Genomic DNA, 23558 nt, shown 5'->3' with positions numbered 1-23558 from the left:
AAAACAATTCCATTTCGTGGATGCTGATGAGGTTTCAAAAGTTGCTTTCGTTCCAAAGCTCAGCAAACACAAGGCCTTCCAAAATATTGTGTGAAAAGTGAGAGCCAGATCTGCCCTACACAATAGCCAGGACACTCAACTGGGATGCAGGAGACCCAGGCTCAAGTCCCTGGTCTACCTAATTCCACATCCCAGGTGAGTGCCCTAATCACCAGGGATTGGTTATTCTAAACTGGGTGCTCTCTCATCCCCACCCCCACCCCTAGAAATTCCATCAGAAACTTGGAGAAACGGCCCGGCCAAACTTCGATCGAAACCGATAACTTTTCTGCAAAATGTTTGGGTTTTCTCTGAAATGGCATGTTTTGACCACCTTTTCCTCCCAGGCCCTAATGTGAGTTAAATAAGAGTCAGGGCTACTCGAATTTAAATCCTGCTGCCTATGGCCATTTCTGCAACAGGAGGCCCTGACGGGGTGCTGTGAGGGCTGTGGTGGGGGCATAGAGGCGGTATGTTGGCTGTACATCACTTGAGGATTCCCTCTATACCAGGGCCTTTCTCTCAGTAGGGAAACTAGCTGTTCTACAGGCTGATTAAGCCGCTGGTGCTAGTGTAAACGGGCAAAAGAGACTCTTGCCCCTTATGGTGAAGTTCCAAGGAAGTAGCAGCATTTATGCTAGATTTCCCATTCGAGTCAATCCCTTGTAGTTATTTTAAGCCTAGCTGCTTTGCATTTAACATTGTTCTACATTGGTTTGCTCTGTAATGAAGCTATAAAGAGAGCACATCAATCCAGATTAGGTTCAGTCTGGTTGCTGTACTGCTACTCACTCAAAGCTTGTGAGTTCATGTCAGGCATTGATAGAACTATGAATATGAGTGCTCACAAAGAGGAGAGTAGCCTAGTGGTCCATTAGGGAGGCTCTATGGGAAATCTGTCGGGATAACCTCCAAAATGGTGAAGATCTGCCAAAGATTTATTCCATCCTATGGGATTATGGGCTTTAGAGTTCGGAGTCTTCTTTTTGTTTTCTATTGGCTTTGCTCTTTCTCAGTGATCCCTTGAATTGCAAAATGGTAAGGGAGAGTCATTTACAAATAGATATTACCTGATTAATAAAAAGTAGGTTCAACTTAAGCTTCAAAGAGAGTTCCACCCTGTTTATAACAGGGATGAATTTACTCCTGGCCAAATTGAGAGATGTGGGTCCATTCCTGGCTCTGCCACTGGCCTGCTGTGTGATCTTAAGCAAGTCATTTCAATTCTCCGTGGCTCAGTTTCCACATCAATAAGATGGCCATAATAATAGCTCCTCTCTTTGCAATCCTAGAGGAAGGGCATATGGACCACAGGTTTAGGCCAGGGCCTGGGTTGGAGGGGTCATGATCCGAGTTCTGTCTAGAGGGTCAAGACCAAGAGCAGCTGTCTGTACTAGTGTCACACCATAGGATCAGGCCAGAGTCAAGGTCAATGAGCCATAGCAGGCCAATGCTAAGTGAGTCAGCCCAAGTTGAGTTAGTGGAACTGAGGCAGGGTGAAGAGTCAGGAGCAGAGCAGAGGACCAGGTATGAAAAGCAGGGCTGGGGCCAGAAACCCCCCAGGAGCCTGGCAAGGTATCAGGAGTGTGCAGCAGGGTCTGTTTAAAGAACCAAGCCAGGGGCCTGTCTAGTTGCATAGACAACCTCTAGGTGTTTTCCCCACACCTTAAACAGCATTCTTGGGACAACCAGGGAATGCCGTAGGCACTGCCAGTCAAGACCTCTGTGTGCGGGACAGCCGGTGGTGCTTGAAACTTTAAGGCCCATATGCTGTTGTTCCTTGCTTTGGCAGAGTGGACAGTGCAGCTGCCCAGGAACTAGGAGATCTGGGTTCTAGGACTACAGAGCTTCCCACGCAGTTATTAAACTCAATAATAAACATCTAGGGCTAAATTCTCTCCTGATGAATGTATGCCACTGCCCTGCAGATGGGATTCACTCCTAGAGAGACAGGTGGTGTTTACACTGCAATCCTCCCTTGGGGACTCCACCAAGGGACAGCAGCTTTCACGTGGGTCTCTGTCGGAACCACCCACATGAAGGGGGATCACCATGACAGTACAAACTCAAGTCATGCTCCCACCCCAACCAGAGCCAATCAGGTACAGGCTACCTCTGAGAGGAGGGGTGACAGCTGCCTTCCACGGCCACATTCCTCTGCCCACTCCTCCTAGGGCTGGCAGGGTTGCTAGTGGCAAGGACCCTAATCTTTGGGTTATACCAGGGACAAATATGGCCTTTTTTATTAGAAACACAAGTTTCAATCATGCTTCCATTGAGGGCAAAGCTTCCCCTGATTTGCAGGGGCACAGGATTTAACCCACAAGAGCTCAGATAAAAACGTGTGACCCGCCTCTGGTTTTCCACCCAGCATTCATGTTTCTATGAGGCATTAAAGTTAACCCCTTATTGATTCACAAGTGGCCCTGGCGACCCACTAGTTTTGTGGGCACATCAGCAAGGAAGGAGGTAAGGAAACATCTGAAACCAACCACCACGGTTCCATCGCTGCAGTACAGATTTATTCCTCATACACTGCATCCCTGCCGCACTGCCCAGAGTTAAATAAACACAGCTCTGAAGTTTCAAAATAATAGCAGAGGAAGCGAGAGAGAAACCAAGAGTTAGAAGGAAAGAGGAAAATTTAGGCTTTCAGCTGAGCTCTAAAGTGAACTGGAGCATTGATAACAGGTTTCAGAGTAGCAGCCGTGTTAGTCTGTATTCGCAAAAAAGAACAGGAGTACTTGTGGCACCTTAGAGACTAACAAATTTATTTGAGAATAAGCTTTCGTGAGCTACAGCTCACTTCACCGAATGCATCCGATGAAGTGAGCTGTAGCTCACGAAAGCTTACGCTCAAATAAATTTGTTAGTCTCTAATGTGTCACAAGTACTCCTTTTCTATTCGGAGCATTGATGAGGGGGAAGCGAGAGTGGAATGAAGTGCCCTTGTGCAGTAGCTACCCTGTTTCCAACCACAAAAGGAAAAGAGGAACAGATTGGTTCAAAATCGCCCTTCTTGTATTTATAGCCTGTCCCTTCACACCTTGCCTTACTCTGGACTCTACCTGCTCTGCTTACGCAGCCTCGAACTCCTGAACCACTTCACATGGTCTAGCCTCTTTGGATGAGAAAGCCTCTTTCTCTGCAGGATCTATCACTTAGAACAGCCTGTATGCATTTATCACGCACTCATCTCCACGGGCCCACTATCTGATTTCGAAAGGTGGGGGAAACTGAGGCACACGCAAGCTAAATGGTCTGTTCAAATACAAATAAGCAGCATGTGGAAGAGCCAAGACAATAACCAAGATCATTCCTTCTACTCCTCCCCATTTTAACAATCTTTTGGTTCTTTCTTAACAGCATCACGAGACACATCTTTTCCTCTTAATTCGCTCTCCCTGTGCTCCTGTTATTTAAGCTCTACGTTACTTAACTCTCCAACATGTTTCGAGGTACAGTTTGCAGGAAAGACAAACTACACTGAATAAAACTGTATCTTCTGTTTTAATTTGTTTCAAAGGCTAATTACCAGTTTTATTGGGTTTCTGAGCATGAACATGTACTGCATTTTATATCTGGCACAGCTGTGTTGCAGAAAGTGGTCCTTGGAGTATAAGAACTTCTGTATTTTGTTTTTAAAACAGTTGGGGAACGGGAGATAACAGATGATAGCTGTGCATTAAATAGGTTCCATCTTTCATCCTTGTCTTTTTCCCAATGTCAATATATAGATTTTCCTGGTAGTCCTTCCCACACCAGTTATACATTTTCAGATAAAGAGGATGAGGGGTAATAGTGACCCAAATCAGTAAATGACCACTTCTGAGGATCTCTTAATATACCCACACTGGAACATTATTCTTTAGGTGAGAGAGAGTTTCTAAAGAATAAATGTGTTCAAATGAAGCTATCTGAAAAGAGGCCCTGGCCTATTTCTGTTCTGCTCTCCCAGGAGGGGAGTAAAGGCTAGCGATTGCAATCCGCCTACTACACAAGAAATAGCCTATGGGAAAAGAGAAACTCCACTTTAGGTTACTGCAAAGATTTATCTTGTTTAGAAATGTTAGAGTTGCTCAGATCAGGCTTAAAACATGAGCGAATGCAGCTTGAAATTCAGAAAACACTTGAAGTCTGGGAGAATTAGGAGAGCGCCTTTTTGGGCAGGAAATGAACTAGGTGAAAAGTGATTTGTATGCATCCCTGTGAAAACAGGTAACATCATTCCATTTTACCACCTGCATAACGATTAATTTGAGCCCTGCAGTAATGGTGTTGAAATGAACTACTCTTAAAGAGGCATTAGCAGGATTATAACATCTTTGTTTTTGTGTTAAACCAATATTTAATAATCCCCTTCTGTAATGGGTCATTACAGATTAATTTGAAGAGTTCTGCAAATGTGTTCAGACACGTCTGAATGAATTCATGGGGCAACCGCTTATCATGAAGCATGTACCCACAACATCTGCAGAAGGTCTTTTGAGACAGTGCATTGAACAGCAATGGAATCTCTTTTAGAGATTGATCCAAAACCCATGAGAGTGAATGGAAAGACTCCTATTAACTTCAATGTATTTTAAATAAGACCCTCAGTCCCTGAAGCCTTAAAACCAGATCTGAAAGTTGACAGTTAGTTGAAAAATTCTTCAGTTGGACAAAATAAAAAATTCAAAACTGGAAAAAAAAAAGGTTTTCAGTTTGTGTTTTTTTCTCCTCTCCCCCTTTTCAGTGGAAAAATGGAAAACCAGTGTGTGTGGGGGGGGGAGGGGGGCAGAAATGGGTGGGAAAGAAAGGAGAAAAATGGAAACAAATTTTAAAAATCCATTTTCAGGTTTTGGGGTTTTTTTGAGAAATGGAAACCATTGAAAAAAGTCAATGAAAATTTTCATTTTTGAAAAATAAATTTGTAGTTAGAAAAAAAACCCTCTTCTTTCTTAGCAAGACTTCTTCTTTCATATGCATCACAAGTCGATATCTAGATCATCAGCCCTCTGACTGCTCCTTCTTCGAGGATAGAAAGGTGTTGCAGTTCACCTTTCAATATTCTAATTGCCTCCACCATGTTAGATCATCTGCGTTGCTGCCCCGCAGTCACACTGGTGAAAATGGGCTAAGCCAAATTTCCACATTGTGGCAGCTGCTCTGCCATTCCAGTCAGCAGCCTGTTAAATCTAGTCCAGGATCTGCGTCCTAGGCTGCAAACAAGTGGATGTAAGTTAGGGCTTGTGAAATTCATCAGCACGCCTGCCTCTCTATCCCAGAGCTGCTGTCACTCTGTGGGGACACAGCTGTTGGCACTGAGATGCCACAGTTCACCTGCGATTGGCACCGGGCCAACATCGCAGGATATCAGTGCATGAACAGCTGCTGCAAAAGAGTAGCATAGAGTCAGTCATGGCGAGTCAGCAGGAGCTGCAGGTAGAGGTGTTTTCTTCTGGAGGTGGGCAGAACTTCCTGTAGGAAGTATGGGCTACTTATTTGCACGTATTGGAACCACTGTCAGCCTTGCGTGCCGCAGCTTGTTTTCATCCGTCACAGCCCTCCATGGAGTTATAAGGGTCATGGCACCCCATCAAAGTCTGTGGGGAGCTGTTCTGAGTCAACACACATAAATTAAAGGTTAATGTGCAACTAAGGCAACCACTAATGATATGGGTGGCTGTGTTCACCTCCAAATCAAGGAGATATGCATGCCGTTCTCTGCCCCAAACTACTGCATAATATTTTGCCGGAGCGAACACCACAACACTTGCTTCTGCTGTGCTCGCTTCTGGATCAAGACAGTGTAGGAGGTGATCTTTTTAAGTATTCTACATGGGACCGGTATGTTAGACTGTGGTCCAGTCTGATTCCTAAATAAGTGACAACTGGCTGGAAAGAGAATAGACGATCCTCAACGCTGTCAGCATCATGACCAGGACATGGGCAGTCAGGCCTAATGGTCGGAGCCAAGGGGGTGGCCAGACTTGGAGGTTAAAGAGGAGCTGAGCCAAGCTGGAATCAAGAATCAGGACCACAGGACACCCCAGAGCTTAATCAAAAGCAGAGGTGAGGGTTAGAGCCAGGGATCAGAAGCCAAATGCCAAAGCCAATGAGTGAGCTGGAGCTAGGGTCGGGAAGCAGAACCGGGCACGGAGCCAGGGGTGTCAAGGAAGGGGAAGGCGGGAACTGAAGCGGGCACAAGAGCAGACTGGGTAGGAAGCGGGATCGGGTAGGAAGCATTGAGCAGCTGCTGAGCTCTGGCTGCTGCTGGCTCAAGTAGTAGCTGAGCTCTGCCCCTCTACCATTCAGGCAGTCCCTGCCCCACGCCGCGGGGTCAGCGATGTGCAGAGTGTTGCTAGGAGACTGACCTGGCTCCCTGACAAACACAGGGGTTGAGTGGCCAGGCGACTGTGCAGGTGAAAAGCTGTGGCCACTGACTTGCACTGAGTCTAAAGGTAAGTGGCCAGAGAATTCATGTCCTGGCTGAGTGACCCTGCACTGTCGTGCAGCTCATTACCCACATCTGCATACATGTACTGAGCTGTTTTTTTTGTTTGTTTGTTTTTTTGTTTTTCTGGTTTGAACCCTTTATTGGGACATGCTAGCCATTCACGCCATCTTGGTAGCCCAGGTTCTCTTCTTCTTCACCACCACTGGCTTCTGGCTCCGCAGGATGGTGCTGGTGCGGCGCAGAGCGGCCATGCGCAGATCCCTGCGGTAGTTGTTCTTGCAGATGATGTGGCGCAGGCTGCTGAGCGTAGTCCAGGCGTTCTTGTTAATGGTTGTCTTCTCATAGGACGTGGCTGGCTTGCGCTGGCCTGCCCGTTTCTTCAGCACCACCGCAATCCCCTTCCCGTCCACCGCGGGCTCCACGCCCACCGTCTTGTGATGGATCAGCCCGTTGTAGTGGAAGAAGTTTCTGGCCTTCAGATTGTTCGGCTTGGTGCTGTAGGTCATCAGCTTATACGTTGAAAAGGAGGGGAGCTAGAACAGATCTTTGCGGGAGTCCATTATGGAGGTGCCTATGCTGGCTGACTTTGTCTCCAAGATGAGACACCAGTTTGTTACCATTTCAAAGATCCACGGTCGCATGGGTTTACAGGTACTAGCTGGCAACACCTTCCTGGTTGGCCCCACGTACCAGACAGCGTCACATGCAGCTGACACATCGACAAGAATGGCGCCGCCCTTCCTGTCCGCCTCAAAGGCATCTTCAATGTCTTGTGTTAGGTGGATGGCTTGATCTTGGGTACACCATCCTCACCTGAAGCCAGCCCGAACAAAGGGCTCAGTAACCTCATTGATGCACATCATAAGCAGTCTCTTCATAAGCTTGTATTGACACAAAGGAGAGAGATAGGTCGACCCATCTCTTTTGCAAGGGTGCCAGGTGGGATATCGCTGGGAAGTGCCTAAGGGCAAAGGCAGGTGGTCTCTGATTTGCGAACCAGGATGCGAACATGACTGCAAACACCCTACAGAGACAGGACTGTTGCACTAACTGCCTCCTTCGCCCCGCAGGGCAAACGTCACCCTCCTTGCAATAACTCATTCGGAGTTTGGGGAGAAGGATTGTTTGTTATTAACTTGCAACTGACTGGAGACTACTAAACTCAGTCAAGATATAATTTGTAACCATAGGAAACCTTTATTGGAGTTGGGCTCACATTATTTTGGCAAGAAGAACATTAGGGAATAAGTACATCATCCTGGCAAGCCGCCACACCTGCCTTCCCTTCCAGAACTCATATTAAGATGCTGGCCCTTCATTGTTCAGAAAGCAAAGGCCACGGATTTATTTTACAACACAGGCAGCCTTAGCTCTACATGGAGGAGAAAAAACAAACTGATAAAGTCAGGACTTATACTCCCACTTGATCCCCACAAGCAGACCTGTGTTAACAGGTACTAAATCCCCACAGTAGTTGGAGAGGAATGTTAGGGGGGACCGGATGTCAGCTGTAGGTGCATGTCGACAGTGCTGCCCCATAAGATGGGAATCCTTATCTGTCTAAATGCTACAAATACACCTCTCACTTGTATACTGTATCACTTTTCATCCATAGATCTCAAAGCACTTTTCAAAGGAGGAATGATTTTAGAGATGTGGAAACTGAGGCACATAGCAGGCATGTGACTTGTCCAATGCAGAACTAGGATCGGAACCCAGGGCTCCTAAGTCCCAGTCCAGTGCTCTAGCCACTAAGACACATTGCCTCCTATAAGAACTAGCCCACTAAGTGAGCATACCCCTGTAATGTGGCAGAGTCCTCTAAGCGTTGGGGAGGGAAGATGCTGATTTAGTGATATACTGGACAACAAAAACCCTTTAGTTCTTTCACGTATGGAGTCCTGTTACTGTAACAGAAGCTGAGCAAGCACATGGGATGAAGGATGCATGGGAATTCTGGGTAGACCTACCCTTAGGCAGTAGGTACCTTTTGACTTCCCATTTCTATAAGACAGTATCAGAGGCACTGCTCCTCCCACATCACCCCTGAACCTGCCTATTTCTAGAGAGATGGTATAGAAGAGCAGCTTCCTTTTCAGTGCGGGTCTCACTCTGGAGCCAAATAATCTGATCAACCCATGGGTTACAATCTACCACTGTGACAGTCACAGGGCAGAGTGCCAGACCCACACCAGACATTCAGGGAAGAATTTCCTTGGGAATCCAAAAGACCACATACCATTCAATTCTGCCATTAATTCAGTGTAATTCACACATCTGAGGCATGACATGCTGTATTGGCTTATGCCCTTTCTATCCTCAACATATTGTTAGGTGAGGGGAAAGGATTAGATACTTTCGGCCCTAGACTGCACTGGAGGCCATTTTATGCAGTACAAACACACCACAAAAGGCAGCTCCTACCCCACATAAGTGTTAATAATCACTTGAAATTAATACGGGCATTTCACACTGTTCAGAACGATTGTTTCAGGCTGTAGGCAGACATAGCTGCATCAGTTTACACTTGGGTCACGTTCCACAGGTTTGCTTTGAAACCAAAAGTGCTAAAGACATTTTGTGTATTTTTATTAAAGCTGAGATCCTGGAAAACAGGAGGTGGACTGCCATAAAAAAGAAGTATTAGTTCCCAGAACTACTACAAAACAGCCCAGTTCAACCCCTGAAGTCAACAGAGTTCAACTAGTTTTACAGTTGTGTGTGTGTGTGTGGGGGGGGAAACAGAACTAGACCCTTATAGAAAGGTTTAAAAAACCTGACATAAGAAAAGGTTAAAAAAACGGGGCATGTTTAGTCTTGAGAAAAGAAAATGGGGGGGGGGACCTGAAAACAGTCTTCAAATATGTTAAGGGCTGTTATAATGAGGACGGTGATCAACAGCTCTCCATGTCCACTGAAGGTAGGACTAGAAGGAATGGGCTTAATCTGCAACAAGGGAGCTTGAGGTTAGATATTAGGAAAAACTTTTTAACTATAAGCATAGTTAAGCACTGGAACAGGCTGCCTAGGGAGGTTGTGGAAACCCCGTCATTGGAAATTTTTAAGCACAGGTTGGACAAACACCTCTCTGGGATGGTCTAGGTTTACTTGGTCCTGCCTCAGCGCAGGGGGCTGGACTGGATAACTTCTCAAGGTCCCTTCCAGCCCGACATCTCTATGATTCTATGAATACAAACCCCTGCAGTGATACCAGGTAGGATAACAATCTCAAAGGGGATCAGTCCTTGGGTTTCAGGGTATACACTGATCCCCATATAAGAATGAAACTGACTTTTTCTCTACTTTATATATATGAATTTTAAATCTTACTGAGACTACATCACCACTGGAAACAGCATGCCTGTCTAGGTGGGCCATTGGCCTGTTCCAGGATGGCAGAGCCTCTCTTCCTATTAACTGGAGTCTTTCCAAATGCTTTGCAAATCTATGTTAAAAAGCCTCAGTACTATTCTTGGATAAACTGACACCGTCTAGATTCTATAACCCAGGGCACCGAGACACAATTACACGGAGTCTAACAACAAGCTTTGCCCTCCCTTGTGAAGCTCATAAAATTACCAATTTCATGGTTGATTTTTCTCTTTGCTCTTCTCTGCCTATAACTCGAGTCTTCCCCACCTGTTCACATATTCTGTGCCGGAGAAGAGCACGCTGTGCCAGGGACTTTGAAATAGTCTCAAGCTACACAAGGTCTTTCTTCATTACGATGGAAATATCCCTGCAGTTTGCTCCACTCAGCACCCCCAGTCACTTCCTTTCAAGTATGCTGCAGAGCACCCCATGCCATTCATTCACGAGTGCTTGGTACTGGCAGATCCGACGATGTCGTCCTTTTGACGCATTGAGCATTAGGCTGTGTGGGCAGCCGTTCAAAGCCACCAAATGTCCCCCACTGTAATTCATTACTTCCTGTTCATTGCATTACGCCCTGCAGAGCAAAATTAGCAGCTCAGTCATTTTCTGCAAGTTTTTCCTGGTTCTTAGGACCCAGGCATCCCTTGGCATTATTGTCTCTCATGAGCTGCTTCTAGCCTCATTCTCAGCTTTCGTAATCTTATTAACTTTAGCCTGAAGGAAGGAAGATGAAGTCAAACTCCCAGATAATGGAAACCCTTACAATTCCCCTGCTGGTACTTTGTCCTGCTTGTCCTTGCGATAGCCTGTGCAACTCTCAAGGCCTGATCTTCATTGACACCAAGACCCCTTTACACTGCTCTGGCAATGTAAAGGCACACTGAAGTGGGCATAATTGGAGAAGTATAATTTAAGACCCCATTTCATTGCTGGAGCCATGTAAAGTAAATGTAAAGCATAAGTCAGAGCCAGGCCTTCACTTTCCCATTGTTTCCCCACGAAGGCAAGTGACAGGGTTCAGATTTTCACTCGCTGTTTATTGATTTCATTGTTGTTTTACTCCATGCCGACTGCTGCAAGCACCAGAGGAGATCAGTAGCCCGCATAGATTAGCTGCTAGCCGTACATTTGGAGTATCACAGGTGTAACAGATAGGCGTGCTAAGGAATGAATTCCATCCCCAATACAATTCACTAGTAAGTCCCTGAATGCGGAAGGGAAGAGAATGACATTGCTAAGCACTGTGGAGATAGAAACATCATTGCATTTTAATAAAAAGCGCCTAGGATGCCTAAACTGCATGTGTTTCATTTCACATCCCCACTGTGCTATGAATGAGATGTGAAAAACTAGCTCCACATTACTCAAAAGTTTCAGGTATTCATTGTGGGCCATCAAGAATCTACTCAAAGGGAGAATGGGTAGGATCAATCATGCACGGATTTCCCATGTTGGGCTCGTTTTTATTTAATGGTACAGTTCTTTAAGTCATACATCTCAGGTGGCTTTGCTTTAAGGTAGCGTAGCTTAATGTTTATAGCAACAAATCTGATAATCAGAGAGAGTCTGGAAAATGACAAAGTGTTTATTTTCCTTGCATAAGGAATTCTTATAAAGCAGCGGAAACATTCCATTTAAAAGCCATTTACATGGTGATGCTTGGAGTATTGTCATAAATCAGGGGAAGTATCCTTTTGAATAATTTCATAGGTCCGCCTGCCAAAAAATAATCACAGGCTGGAATTGTCTCTTCATGGCTTTATGAAAGAGCGCCAAATGCTAAGAGTAGGGGTTGAGCAGACCCAAAAAGGCCTGGACGTTTGGGGCCCGGATCCTGAGAGTCATTTAAAAGGTATGTGCGGCTAGTGCCAAATCCTGACCATGATGAATGCAAATTGGCCAAACCCTGATCCCCTAATTCACATGAGTCATTCCCATTGGTGTCAATAGGGCTACTCTCATGAGTAAGGCAAACTGGATTCTGCCCAGTGTCAAAACCACCAGAGTATTAATTTAGCTGATAGCAGTTAGCCATAGAGCTATATTGCTCCTCAGCAAGCCACATCACTCTCTAAACAACGTTTTTAAATAAACGAGTCACTCAGTCATGCTAGAACTAAACAAGGAATATGACATAAAAATGAGCACTTAAAGTGCCATCCCAGATAATGGGCTAAATGAAGAACCTTCTTTGAGGCTTGAATAATTGTGATTAATTTCAGACTCGGCTAAGGGCTGAGATTTGCAAAGCTGCCTAGGAGGGGGGTTGAATGCCTAATTCCCTTTAAATGTAATGTACTGGAGAATACTGGAGCTTTCATTAGAAGTTCTTGTTAGAATCATAGAACTGGAAGGGACATCAAGAGGTCATATAGTCCAGTCCCTTGCACTTGTGGCACAACTAATTATCTAGACTATTCCTGACAGGTGTTTGTCTAACCTGCTCTTAAACTCCAATGATGGAGATACCACAACCTCCCTAGGCAATTTATTCCAGTGCTTAACCACCCTGACAGTTAGGAAGTTTTTCCTAATGTACAACCTAAACCGCCCTTGCTGCAGTTTAAGCCCATTCCTTCTTGTCCTATCCTCAGAGGTTAAGAAAAACAATTGTTCTTCCTCCTCCTTGTAACAACCTTTTACATACTTGAAAACTGTTATGATGTCCCCTCTGTCTTCTCTTTTCCAGACAAAACAAACACAATTTTTTCATTCTTCCCTCATAGGTCATGTTTTCTAGACCTTTAATCATTTTTGTTGCTCTTCTCTAGACTCTCCAATTTCTCACATCCTTCCTGAAATGTGGTGCCCAGAATTGGACACAATACTCCAGTTGAGGCCAAAGCAGAGTGAAAGAATTACTTCTCATGTCTTACAACACTCCTGCTAATACATCCCCGAATGATGTTCACTTTTTTTGCAACAGCATTACACTGTTGACTCATATTTAGCTTGTGGTCTACTATGACCCCCAGATCCCTTTCCACAGTACTCCTTCCTAGGAAGTCATTTCCCATTTTGTAGGTGTGCAACTGATTGTTCCTTCCTAAGTGGAGTACTTTGCATTTGTCCTTATTGAATTTCATCCTATTCACTTCAGACCATTTCTCCAGTTTCTCCAATCATTTTGAATTTTAATCCTATCCTCCAAAGCACTTGCAACCCCTCCCAGCTTGATACGATCCACAAACTTTATAAAAGTGTATGCCATTATCTATATCATTGATAAAGATATTGAACAGAACCAGACCCAGAACTGATCCCTGTGGGACCCCACTCATTTTGCCCTTCCAGCATGACTGTGAACCATTGATAACTACTCTCTGGGAACAGTTTTCCAACCACTTTTGCACCCATCTTATAGTAGCTCTTTCTAGGTTGCATTTCCCTAGTTTATTTATGAGAAGATCATGCGGGACAGTATGAAAAGCTTTACTAAAATCAAGATAGACCACATCTACTGTTTCCCCCCATCCACAAGGCTTATTACCCTGTTAAAGAAAGCTATCAGGATGGTTTGACACAAATTGTTTTTGTCAGATCCATGATGACCTTTTTATCTTCTAGATGTTTGCAAATTGATTGCTTACTTATTTGCTCCATTATCTTTCCAGGTACAAAAGTTAAGCTAACTGGTCTGTAGTTCCCTTGGCTGTCCTTATTTCCCTTTTTATAGACGGGCACTATATTTGCCCTTTTCCAGTCTTCTGGAATCTCTCCCGTCTTCCATGACTTCTCAAAGACAAAAAGAAATGGAGTACTTGTGGCACCTTAGAGACTAACAAATTTATTAGAGCATAAGCTTTCGTGAGCTACAGCTCACTTCATCGGATGTAATGCATCCGATGAAGTGAGCTGTAGCTCACGAAAGCTTATGCTCTAATAAATTTGTTAGTCTCTAAGGTGCCACAAGTACTCCATTTCTTTTTGTGAATACAGACTAACACAGCTGCTACTCTGAAACTTCTCAAAGACAATCATTAATGGCTCAGATATCTCCTCAGACAGCTCCTTGAGTATTCTAGGATGCATTTAATCAGGCCCTGGTGACATGAAGACATCTAATTTGTCCAAGTAATTTTTAACTTGTTCTTTCCCTATTTTAGCCTCTTCTGATCCTACCTCATTTTCACTGGCATTCACTATGTTAGCCGTCCAATCACTACCAATCTTCTTGGTGAAAACAGAAACAAAGAAGTAATTAAGAACCTCTGCCATTTCCACATTTTCTGTTATTATTTCCTGCCCCTTATTGAGTAATGGGCCTACCCTGTCCCTGGTATTCCTCTTGCTTCTAATGTATTTGTAGAATGTTTTCTTGTTAGCCTTTATTGTCTCTAGTTTGTTTGAGCTCATTTTGTGCCTTGGCCTTCCACTCCAATATATAGGCCGAAAAAGCTTGGGGAAGTTTGGAAAAGCTTTGAAGAAGCAGCAAGAACTTTTGGAAGGCTGTCCAACCCTCCAAGCAACTGCGGGCTAAGATGCACCAAAATAAAGCAACGCTTCAGGATGAAGAGTTAATTCATGACCTGTTAATTCCTGTTTTTTCTAGTAATCCTATTAAAGCTAATGAGACGGCTCACCTTAATCAGGGTTGCAAGACTGGGCACTAGGACACAAAAGCACATAAGGAACAGGTCTGATCCGTTTGCCACGAGAGGCAATGGCTAACCTTACCAGTCAGTCATTCTAATAAGGCTTTGTTCTCCAAGAAGCATCTAAAAATTGCATGAAACCTGGACAGGATCCAGCACACAATTGGATCAGATTCAGGACACACTCCATGAACCAAATACACACTTTACTTACACTGTAAGCTCTTTGGGTCATCATATTTGTGCCTAGGCCTGAATCCTTGATTACAGCCTCCAGTTACTACCGCAACATAATACCTAATAATTTCTGGAGTAATTCCAATCAGTAAGGCACACCGGGGATGAATTTGGCCCGTATCTTTAGAGTTTCAACCATCCCATTTGCTACTGGCTGCTCCCAAACATAAAGCTAACAAACCCAGTCACTTTGTTTCGCCGACATCTTATCTATTTGGCATGATGTACTTTTCGGTATCATGAAATTGCTCTGCCTGCCAAGAACATATGCCAGTGAAAGGAGGAATTAAAGTAATAAGAAGTTGCGAAGAGCTTTGCAGAGCTGGTTGGAGGAAATGAAGACAGTGCAGCTCGCTAGACACATAAAAACAAGGCTACATCTGCAGAACAACGGGACTTAAGTAGGTCTACAGACATTGTAGGACAATACAATATATAGTTGTCTGCAGGAATGCACCTGTATAGAGCAATCACTGTCCATGTTTTGATAAGAGACTGTTAAATGCCCACTCCCATAAACACAAGGCATATTTTGTAGAGATACAAGTTTTAAAACTCACATTAAAATACCTCAATTGCCTCAAAGCTGATTCGTGCTTGGCTACGGCAAAGAAAAAGACATGTGCCATGTATGGTTCACCTCAGCATCTACATTTTATTTATAATAAACTGACAGAACGAAATATAAGGGGCTGAAGGAGCGCAGGAAGTGGCGATGAAGGGTGAGGAAGCCTATGTTTCAGTTCATCACCCGCACCACAAAGGCAGTGTTCAAACAACGTGATGGGTCTGGCTTATATCAGCCAGAGCCAGGAAATGCAGGGTGAAGGCTGACTTGAACTTGGTCCTTAAGTCACCCCATGGTGATATGTGTTCTTAAGATGCCAGGTCTGCTGCAATACTTCAGGCTTCAACAGGATGACTTACTGTTTACTAAAAAGAAAAGGAGTACTTGTGGCACCTTAGAGACTAACAAATTTATTGGAGCATAAGCTTTCGTGAGCTACAGCTCACTTCATCGGATGCATTTGGTGGAAAATACAGAGGGGAGATTTATATACACACATAGAGAACATGAAACAATGGGTTTTATCATACACACTGTAAAGAGAGTGGTCACTTAAGATGAGCCATCACCAGCAGCAGGGGGGGAAAGGAGGAAAACCTTTCATGGTGACAAGCAAGGTAGGCTATTTCCAGCAGTTAACAAGAACATCTGAGGAACAGTGGGGGGTGGAGTGGGGGGGAGAAATAACATGGGGAAATAGTTTTACTTTGTGTAGGTTTCAGAGTAGCAGCCGTGTTAGTCTGTATTCGCAAAAAGAAAAGGAGTACTTGTGGCACCTTAGAGACTCACAAATTTATTTGAGCATAAGCTTTCGTGAGCTACAGCTCACTTCATCCGATGCATCCGATGAAGTGAGCTGTAGCTCACGAAAGCTTATGTTCAAATAAATTTGTTAGTCTCTAAGGTGCCACACGTACTCCTTTTCTTCTTACTTTGTGTAATGACTCATTCATTCCCAGTCTCTATTCAAGCCTAAGTTAATTGTATTCAGTTTGCAAATTAATTCCAATTCAGCAGTCTCTCGTTGGAGTCTGTTTTTGAAGTTTTTTTGTTGAAGGATAGCCACCCTCAGGTCTGTAATCGAGTGACCGGAGAGATTGAAGTGTTCTCTGACTGGTTTTTGAATGTTATAATTCTTGACGTCTGATTTGTGTCCATTTATTCTTTTATGTAGAGACTGTCCAGTTTGTTTACTATTTGCTCTCTTACACAAGATGAGATTCCAGAGGGGTTTTCTGAGGGCTCCCGTTTCCCACTTTTAACCCTTCCCTTCCCATTATGGCACCCCTCCCTCTGGCGAGGAAGGCTATGCAAGTTGCCATCAGATGAATAGCAGTGACCTCTAGATAGTAACAAAGTACTATCCAGCCTTAACCAACAGGAGCTCTGTCTATAGCACACGCCCAGCTCCTGTTAGCTCAGAGGTTCAGTAAGCATGCAATCCACAGTCTGATCTGACATTTCCACTGACACTAGACTGCAGGGCTGGCTTGATGAAATTATTTTTGGGCAGTCTTTCCTCCTGTGTAAATTTCTTTCCTACCTGAGTACGATCAAAGATTGTCAGCCTGTGGTTCCCCATCCCTTTGATAGATTCATGAGTCAAATATTGGGCTAAATTGGTCCATCATATAACTCCACCGACATTGTTGAACCAAGGATGATTCTGACCCATTCTGCATAACCAGAAACATATACAGACGCCTTCAAATGCATCTTGGTGACACCCCTATTGAGAACTAAACTGGCAGCTATCAGAACAAAGTGATAAAAAAGAGGTACCTGCATCTGCATCATTTTGCCTTCCTGTCTTGGGGGAGGCCAGATCCCACACTCTTTACTCAATTGAGTAGTCCCTTTGGCTTGTGGTGGGACTGTTCTAATGAGGACGTGCAGAAGCATCTGGTCTTCAGATGGCAGAAGTATTATGTAACTGTAATAGGTGGGCATACAATTATTCCCAGAAAAGCAATGCTAAAATAAGTTGGCAGTGAGTCAAGATGGCACATGTGTAAGCTATACACGATATATAATAGCTATAGTTTATATACTATTTATATATACAGTTTGCCTATTGTTGTTTCTGTTCCCTTGTCCATAACCTCTGTCTGCTTGTCCAGCTTCAGACTGTAAGCTTCCCAGGTAGAGACTGCCCTTCTTGAGCGTTTGGAAAGTGCCTGGAACACAGTGGATATGACTGCCAATAAATAATAATAATAACTGGTGCCCATTTGGAAGACCACATTTCTCTTTGCTCATATCGATACAAAATGTTTTATAATAGCTTACAGCAAGTGCAGAGAATTGGAGACAGCTAGAAAAATTGAAGCAGCACTGTGGTCCAGTTAGGGTGACCAGATAGCAAGTGTGAAAAATCGGGATGGGAGTGTGGGGAGGTAATAGGAGCCTATATAAGAAAAGGACCCAAAAATTGGGACTGTTCCTATAAAATTGGGACATCTGGTCACCCTAGGTCCAGTGAATAGTGCACTAGGCTAGATGTCAGGCAACTGTGGTTCTAATCCCGTGCGCTTGAGCTAGTCTCTTCATCTCTCTGTACCTTTCTTTCCCTTTTTTATCTGTCTTCTCTATTCAGATTATCAACTCTTTGGGGCTGGGATTGTCTTACTATGTACCTGTACAGTGCCTGGCACAATGGAGCTGTGATCTGGGATATGGCCTTAGGCACTATTACAATTAAATAAATAATAATCATTTGAAAGGCTAATTAGTTCCATAACTGATTGTCAATACAGGAGAACCCAATCTATGTAGTAAATCCCCTTACAATGTGCATTTGTGGGGTGGGGAAGCAAATACTCCAGCAGCAAGTGCACTGTTCAGCTAAAATAAAATCCCAGACAGAGTAGTATAGTCGTGATTCAACAGTGTCTGGGAAATTTCAGTCAATGAGAAACAAAATTACTGAACAATAAAGATGCAAAAAAAGAAACGTAGGAAATCACTATATTTTGATTTTACTGAACTTAGTGAAGGATCTGGTTTTCTCTCATCACAATGCATCCCACTTCCACCAGTTTTGCAAAATATAATAAAATGGATCCCAGCCTGTAACTTGTATGTCAAAGTTGAAGCTTGATGTAGGAACTGCATGCCATGGGGTTGGGAATGGTGATCTGCAGGGCTTGATTCTAATGTCATTTACACAAGTGTAAGTCAGGAGTGACTCTATTGAAGTCCATGGAGTTAAACCAGTGTAAACAAAAGGAGAATCAGACCCAGAATTAGAGGGTGAAATTCTAGCTTCATTATAGGCAACGGCAAAATTTCCATTGGACTTTACAGGGGCCAGGATTTCACTCTGACTTCCAAGTGACCAGTTCAAACACGGTTTTGGTCAGTGGTGACCAAAAGCTATTACCATCAGAAAACTACTTAACAGCATCCATGAAATGAATTAGTTTCTCAGTCCAGTTCCAACAGAGCAGATAGGGACCAAGCCACAAAAATGCTAATAACACAATAGGGCACGATGCTGGAGGCCTTAGCACAGACACAAAGGACTGAATGGTCCATAGTGACTGAAGAGTAGATCTGAGGAAACACTGGGAGGGCAGTGTAGTGAAACTGGCATTGCACGTCTTTTGTGTCTTCATAAGAGCTTTAACTCTCCAGGGTCATTTATCTGGCACCTTTCACAAACTCTATATTCACATAAAAGAAATATGATTTAGCATGGAGCGAGTTTTTACTGCAGCCTTAAAAACCAGTAGGAAATAAAGGTTTATAATGAAATGGCTGAGAGACCCTTAGCTACAGCATAACGATGCGAGCTGTAGCTACTCTAATAGACGTGTTTACAGGAAAGGCATACGCTTGAAATTGCAGTGTTCAACATCATGGATAAAGAGAAAAAAATGACATAAGTATATTTCAAACAAAAGGCCCTTTTGGCTTCATTTCTTCTGTTACTGTTTTGAGAGAGCCGAAATTGAATCCTTTATCGAAAAGTGAGACACAGGAATTTCCAGCACTTTTTTTTTTTTTTTTTTTTACACACAGACCTTGGCATTTAACCGGTCCTCTGGGGAATGGATGGGAAATTCTGAATAGGCAAACACACATAAAACTAAAGGTACTAGTCCGTGGTGTGCTTCTCCTCATAACTAGCTTTCCCCAGCCCCCTGCATATGTCTATAAGTCTGAGGCTGTTGAACAAGAACAAAATTTTATACTCCTAAAAATAAGAGGCTCAGGAGCAGAAGAAGAGGGGATAATTTTTCCAGCAGTTGCTCAGTGTCACTGATGCCTCCAGGCTATGAAATTAAATGATCCTAATGAACAGATATGCTCCAATCTTTCGAGTCCTCACTGACAGCACAGTTGATCTATCTTAAAAAACAAAATTACAGTGTGCAATATACAGTTAGAGACTCCAGACAAACACACTTATAAGAGATTGGTGATACACAATGTATTTAGGGCTAAATCCTGATTGTGGAGCCATAGGCAAGGGTCTTATAAAAGAAAACAGGAGCTAGGCATGTGCAGCCAAAGGAAGAATAGGGTCCTGATTTTAATAAATCAAAACTGCTCATTACTTCTGTATAAGAACCTATACTTCAGGGGTGAAATCCTGGCTACACTGGAGTCAACGACAAAATTCTCTGACTTCAATAGGGCCAGGATTTCACCCTAGGACTAGCAGCCTTAATTAAAAAGTGAATTAAGAAATAAAATTGGTTGATAAGTTCCTGCATGAAAAGTGCTTAGACGTCTTTATAAACCAAGTGTGAGGTGCAAACAACCCAGCCTACTAGATGGGACTGTTTCCAGAAATATCAGGACAGATGCAAAACAAAACCTATTGCTGCTTCTTTAGTTTACGGCCTCGACCTGCCAACCTTTATCCGTGGGGAGAGTAGCCCTTCCTCATTGAATTGTCCCATTGATCTTGCTGACATCAGTGAGATGACTCAGGGAGGAAGGATTCCTCACAAATAAGGGTTTACAGGATGGATCCCCCTGCATGGAGTTCAAGGTTGTCCAGTGCTCTAAGGAAGGAGGAAACCCTAAAATAGAGAAAGTGCCAGAATGTGAAATGGGTGTGCAGAGGTGAAGGGGAGGGAACATCCAAGGAGCATGTCAGGACTTGAGGAACACAAGGGCTCCTCCTTCACTGTGCTAGGACCACAGCCACTCCCCCTCAACACCAGCCCACAGAATGAATCACAGTGAAGGCTGTGCAATCCTCTTACATACCAGGCTGCTTGGGGAGTGGGCCTCCCTGGGGTACAAACCCCTACGGCCCTAGGAGCAGGGTGGCTGTGTGTCTATAGTATTGCACTTAGTACTGTGTTTTACTGTTTGCTTTTCGTCAGCTGTGCTTCAAACCCAAGTCCCAAGGCATGTCCCTCTTTCTTCCTCCTGGGGAAGGACGCGATATTCAAACCACTGGGTTTAGTTCGTTTTACGGCTACTTTTCCAGCCTTTTCCTCATCTGTCATCTTCAATGAAAAAGGTGTCACTTTATGTTTTCCTTCCCCAATGCCATCCTGATGAAATCTGACCAGCAGGCTGTAATTAGGTGAGACAGTGACTAGGTGAACTTATCTCATGTAAAATGGAAGGGCCTAAGTGTATTTAATCCTATACTGAATAGATTATATAGATATAAACATATTAGCGAGTAATAGACAAGCACATACATAACCAATACAACAGTTGACCTAGTTTTCAGTGTGGCCTTTGAAAAAACCCATTGGGAAGGTGTGGAAACAAAGCCATTTGGTTGAATAAGTATCCTGTTATTCAGTTCTTCAAATGTCCCTGATTTGGGTACAGGACAAGGAGAAAGTTACAATGAGGTTATGGGAACCCCACCAAATATAATCCAAACAAACAAGAGAAGACCCAGAAGTCCCTGCCAATAGTTTTATTATTGCTAAGAAATAGGTAAGCATATTACATAATCTGGTCTGTAACGTGGAATTTTATATTCAGACACAGACATTTAACGAATAAGAGGAGGGGGTATTGATAAAAGTATGGTGGCATCTTGGGTATAAAAAGAGCATACTGAAATTTTATTCCATGTCAATGTAGCCAAACCATTAGCCTGGCATATCCCACCTGGTGACTGTAGTGTGGCATTCTGTGCCTGTGCTGAAATAAACCTGTTCCTTGGATCTGAACTCGGAGTTAGTAGTGGTTTTGTCTGCTACTGCAAAAGGTGGGGGTCTGCTTTGCTAGGTTTGTAAGGTAACCTGTGGGCCTGGTCGGTGATCCCGAAACATATTTACACACTACATCCAAGAAAGAAATGGATTCAAATGTGAAAACTTGTGTATCCGTTAGAAGCTCCTAGAATTTAATCTATGCCCCTTTGAACAACTGTATCAAAAATGTGGATGAAGACAAGTGTGGTGGAATCAAAAGGTTCAGCACAGTAGCTTCTCAGGGGCAAGGAGGTGGGAGGGTGGAAGAATTTTCCTACTCTTATCTATTTGTAACATTCATCAAACATCATTGCTACTCCAAATCTTTATCCTTCTGGAACTTTGCAACATCTGTCAACAACCATGAACCAGAAATCTTGTGGTTTACTTTTCCGGCAGCAAAATTTGCTAGAATGTGAAATATTCAAGCAAACATTCTCCTTGTTTGGACGGCAATGATGGAAAGAGTAGGCGAGATGTGCACATGCAACTTGTATTCACCTACTTAAAAAAAAAATACCCAAGTACATCTTTGTGGACTGCTTTCATCAGCACTACTTTTGAGTGAAATTACTAGACACTACTAGCTTAGTGAAAGCACACAGTTTCCATCTGTCAGTTGAAATGAGCAAAATTAGATCTTGAATCTGAGCATTTAGACCATTGTCAAACCAGTCAGATTGGTACAGTGCTCAAAACAGATTGTATTAAGAAGGAGAAAGAGAAATTGTCTCGTAGAGCTGCATCTTGTCAAACCTCTACCCAAGGAAGACCAGTTCCAGAGTGACCAGTATAAAATTTCATGCAATAGGAGGCTCTGAATAGTTGTGGAAGTCTGTACTGAGCTAATCAGCAAATAATTCACTTTAAATTTGTCTCTATGCAGGCTGATGACTTCTAATTGCCGGTTCAGAAATACAGTATGTACCCTGATGATTTTAAGTTGTTCCAAGTTATCGCAAAATTAACTATTAGGGGAGGAAGATAAATTCCCCTCCATCTCATGGAGCTAAATATTCACTTAAAAGTAAACACAAATATGATCTTACTTAAAAACACAAAGCTGCTGCTACAGCTGGATTACAGGATTAGATGTAATGCCAGATGCTACCTTAAGAATTAATGGCAAAATCTGGACCAATGTTCTTTTAGAACATCTGTGTAAACAGTGTTAACATATTTTTTACATGAGTTTTAATACTAGTGGCAAAGGTTTTCGCTGGATGGTTTGGAGGCACTCCTGGCTTGAATTCAGTCCTGGAATGTGTCATGACTTCTCTTTAGCGGTGAAAAAAAAAAAAGTTACTGAGCATCCACAGCTCCCATTGATTTCAATGGGGCTACTCCTGATTTGCACCAGCGTAAGTGAATGGAGATGCAAGAGTCACAGTTACAATCCAGTAGAAAGCCAGCAAGCTTGGGCACGGGAGATGGAGAGTGGCCGATCATCCTTGGCTTTTGGAGTAGTTTAAAAACAAGAAGACTGATTCAGAATTAATTCACTGCAGATCATAAACCAATATAACTCCAGTTACCACCGTGGAGTAACTCCAACATGAGCAGTGAATCAGGCTTACAGTTTAGATAGCACATGGCAGCTGAATTTAAGGTCCTGCTTCCAATGAGGTCTATCAGAATATTGCTAACTGACCTCGATGAGCATAGCTTTTGGACTTCAGCCTTTAAATAGTGAACTACAGAGTAAAATAGTGCAATAAGACCTATAATAATATCCATGTGGCTAGATGACTTAATGATTACTTGGCTAAGTTCAATGAGTATAACTTTAAAACTAATCTTCATTTTAAAAAAATTCTCCATGACTCTCCCCAACCCTGTAAAAAAAAAATCAAAAAAAAAATTAAATTAACATATGATGCTTGGGAAAGGATCTATACCCAATCTGAGACGGTACTGCAAAAAAATCCATTTGTAAAAACAATATTTAGACTAACTTCTTAAGGTATAACTACTTTACGTAATATACACATATGAAGTAGATGTATGGATACAGATCCAAAGGTGGTATAAATCTGTGCAGTCCCATTGACTATGCTATGACAATTTATACCATCTAAGAATCGGGCCCGTGAACACAATGGAAAAAGCAAACATACCCATGTCAG

General features: G+C 43.2%; 2 protein-coding genes across 5 annotated transcripts in view; both read right to left on the bottom strand.

Annotated features, from left to right (window-relative positions):
* The window catches only part of CACNA1H (calcium voltage-gated channel subunit alpha1 H), a 480991-nt gene that overhangs the window by 446396 nt on the left and 11037 nt on the right, over positions 1-23558 (bottom strand). The gene's annotated exons all lie outside the window — the stretch shown is intronic.
* LOC119862163 (60S ribosomal protein L28-like) lies at positions 6604-6984 on the bottom strand. Its single transcript, XM_038418308.2, has one exon. It carries the CDS (start codon positions 6982-6984, stop codon positions 6637-6639), a length of 348 nt encoding a protein of 115 aa, XP_038274236.1. The 3' UTR covers positions 6604-6636.

This window comes from Dermochelys coriacea, chromosome 10 (assembly GCF_009764565.3).
Source record: "Dermochelys coriacea isolate rDerCor1 chromosome 10, rDerCor1.pri.v4, whole genome shotgun sequence".
Lineage (NCBI taxonomy): Eukaryota > Metazoa > Chordata > Testudines > Dermochelyidae > Dermochelys > Dermochelys coriacea.
This window is presented reverse-complemented; position numbering and strand designations above follow the sequence as displayed.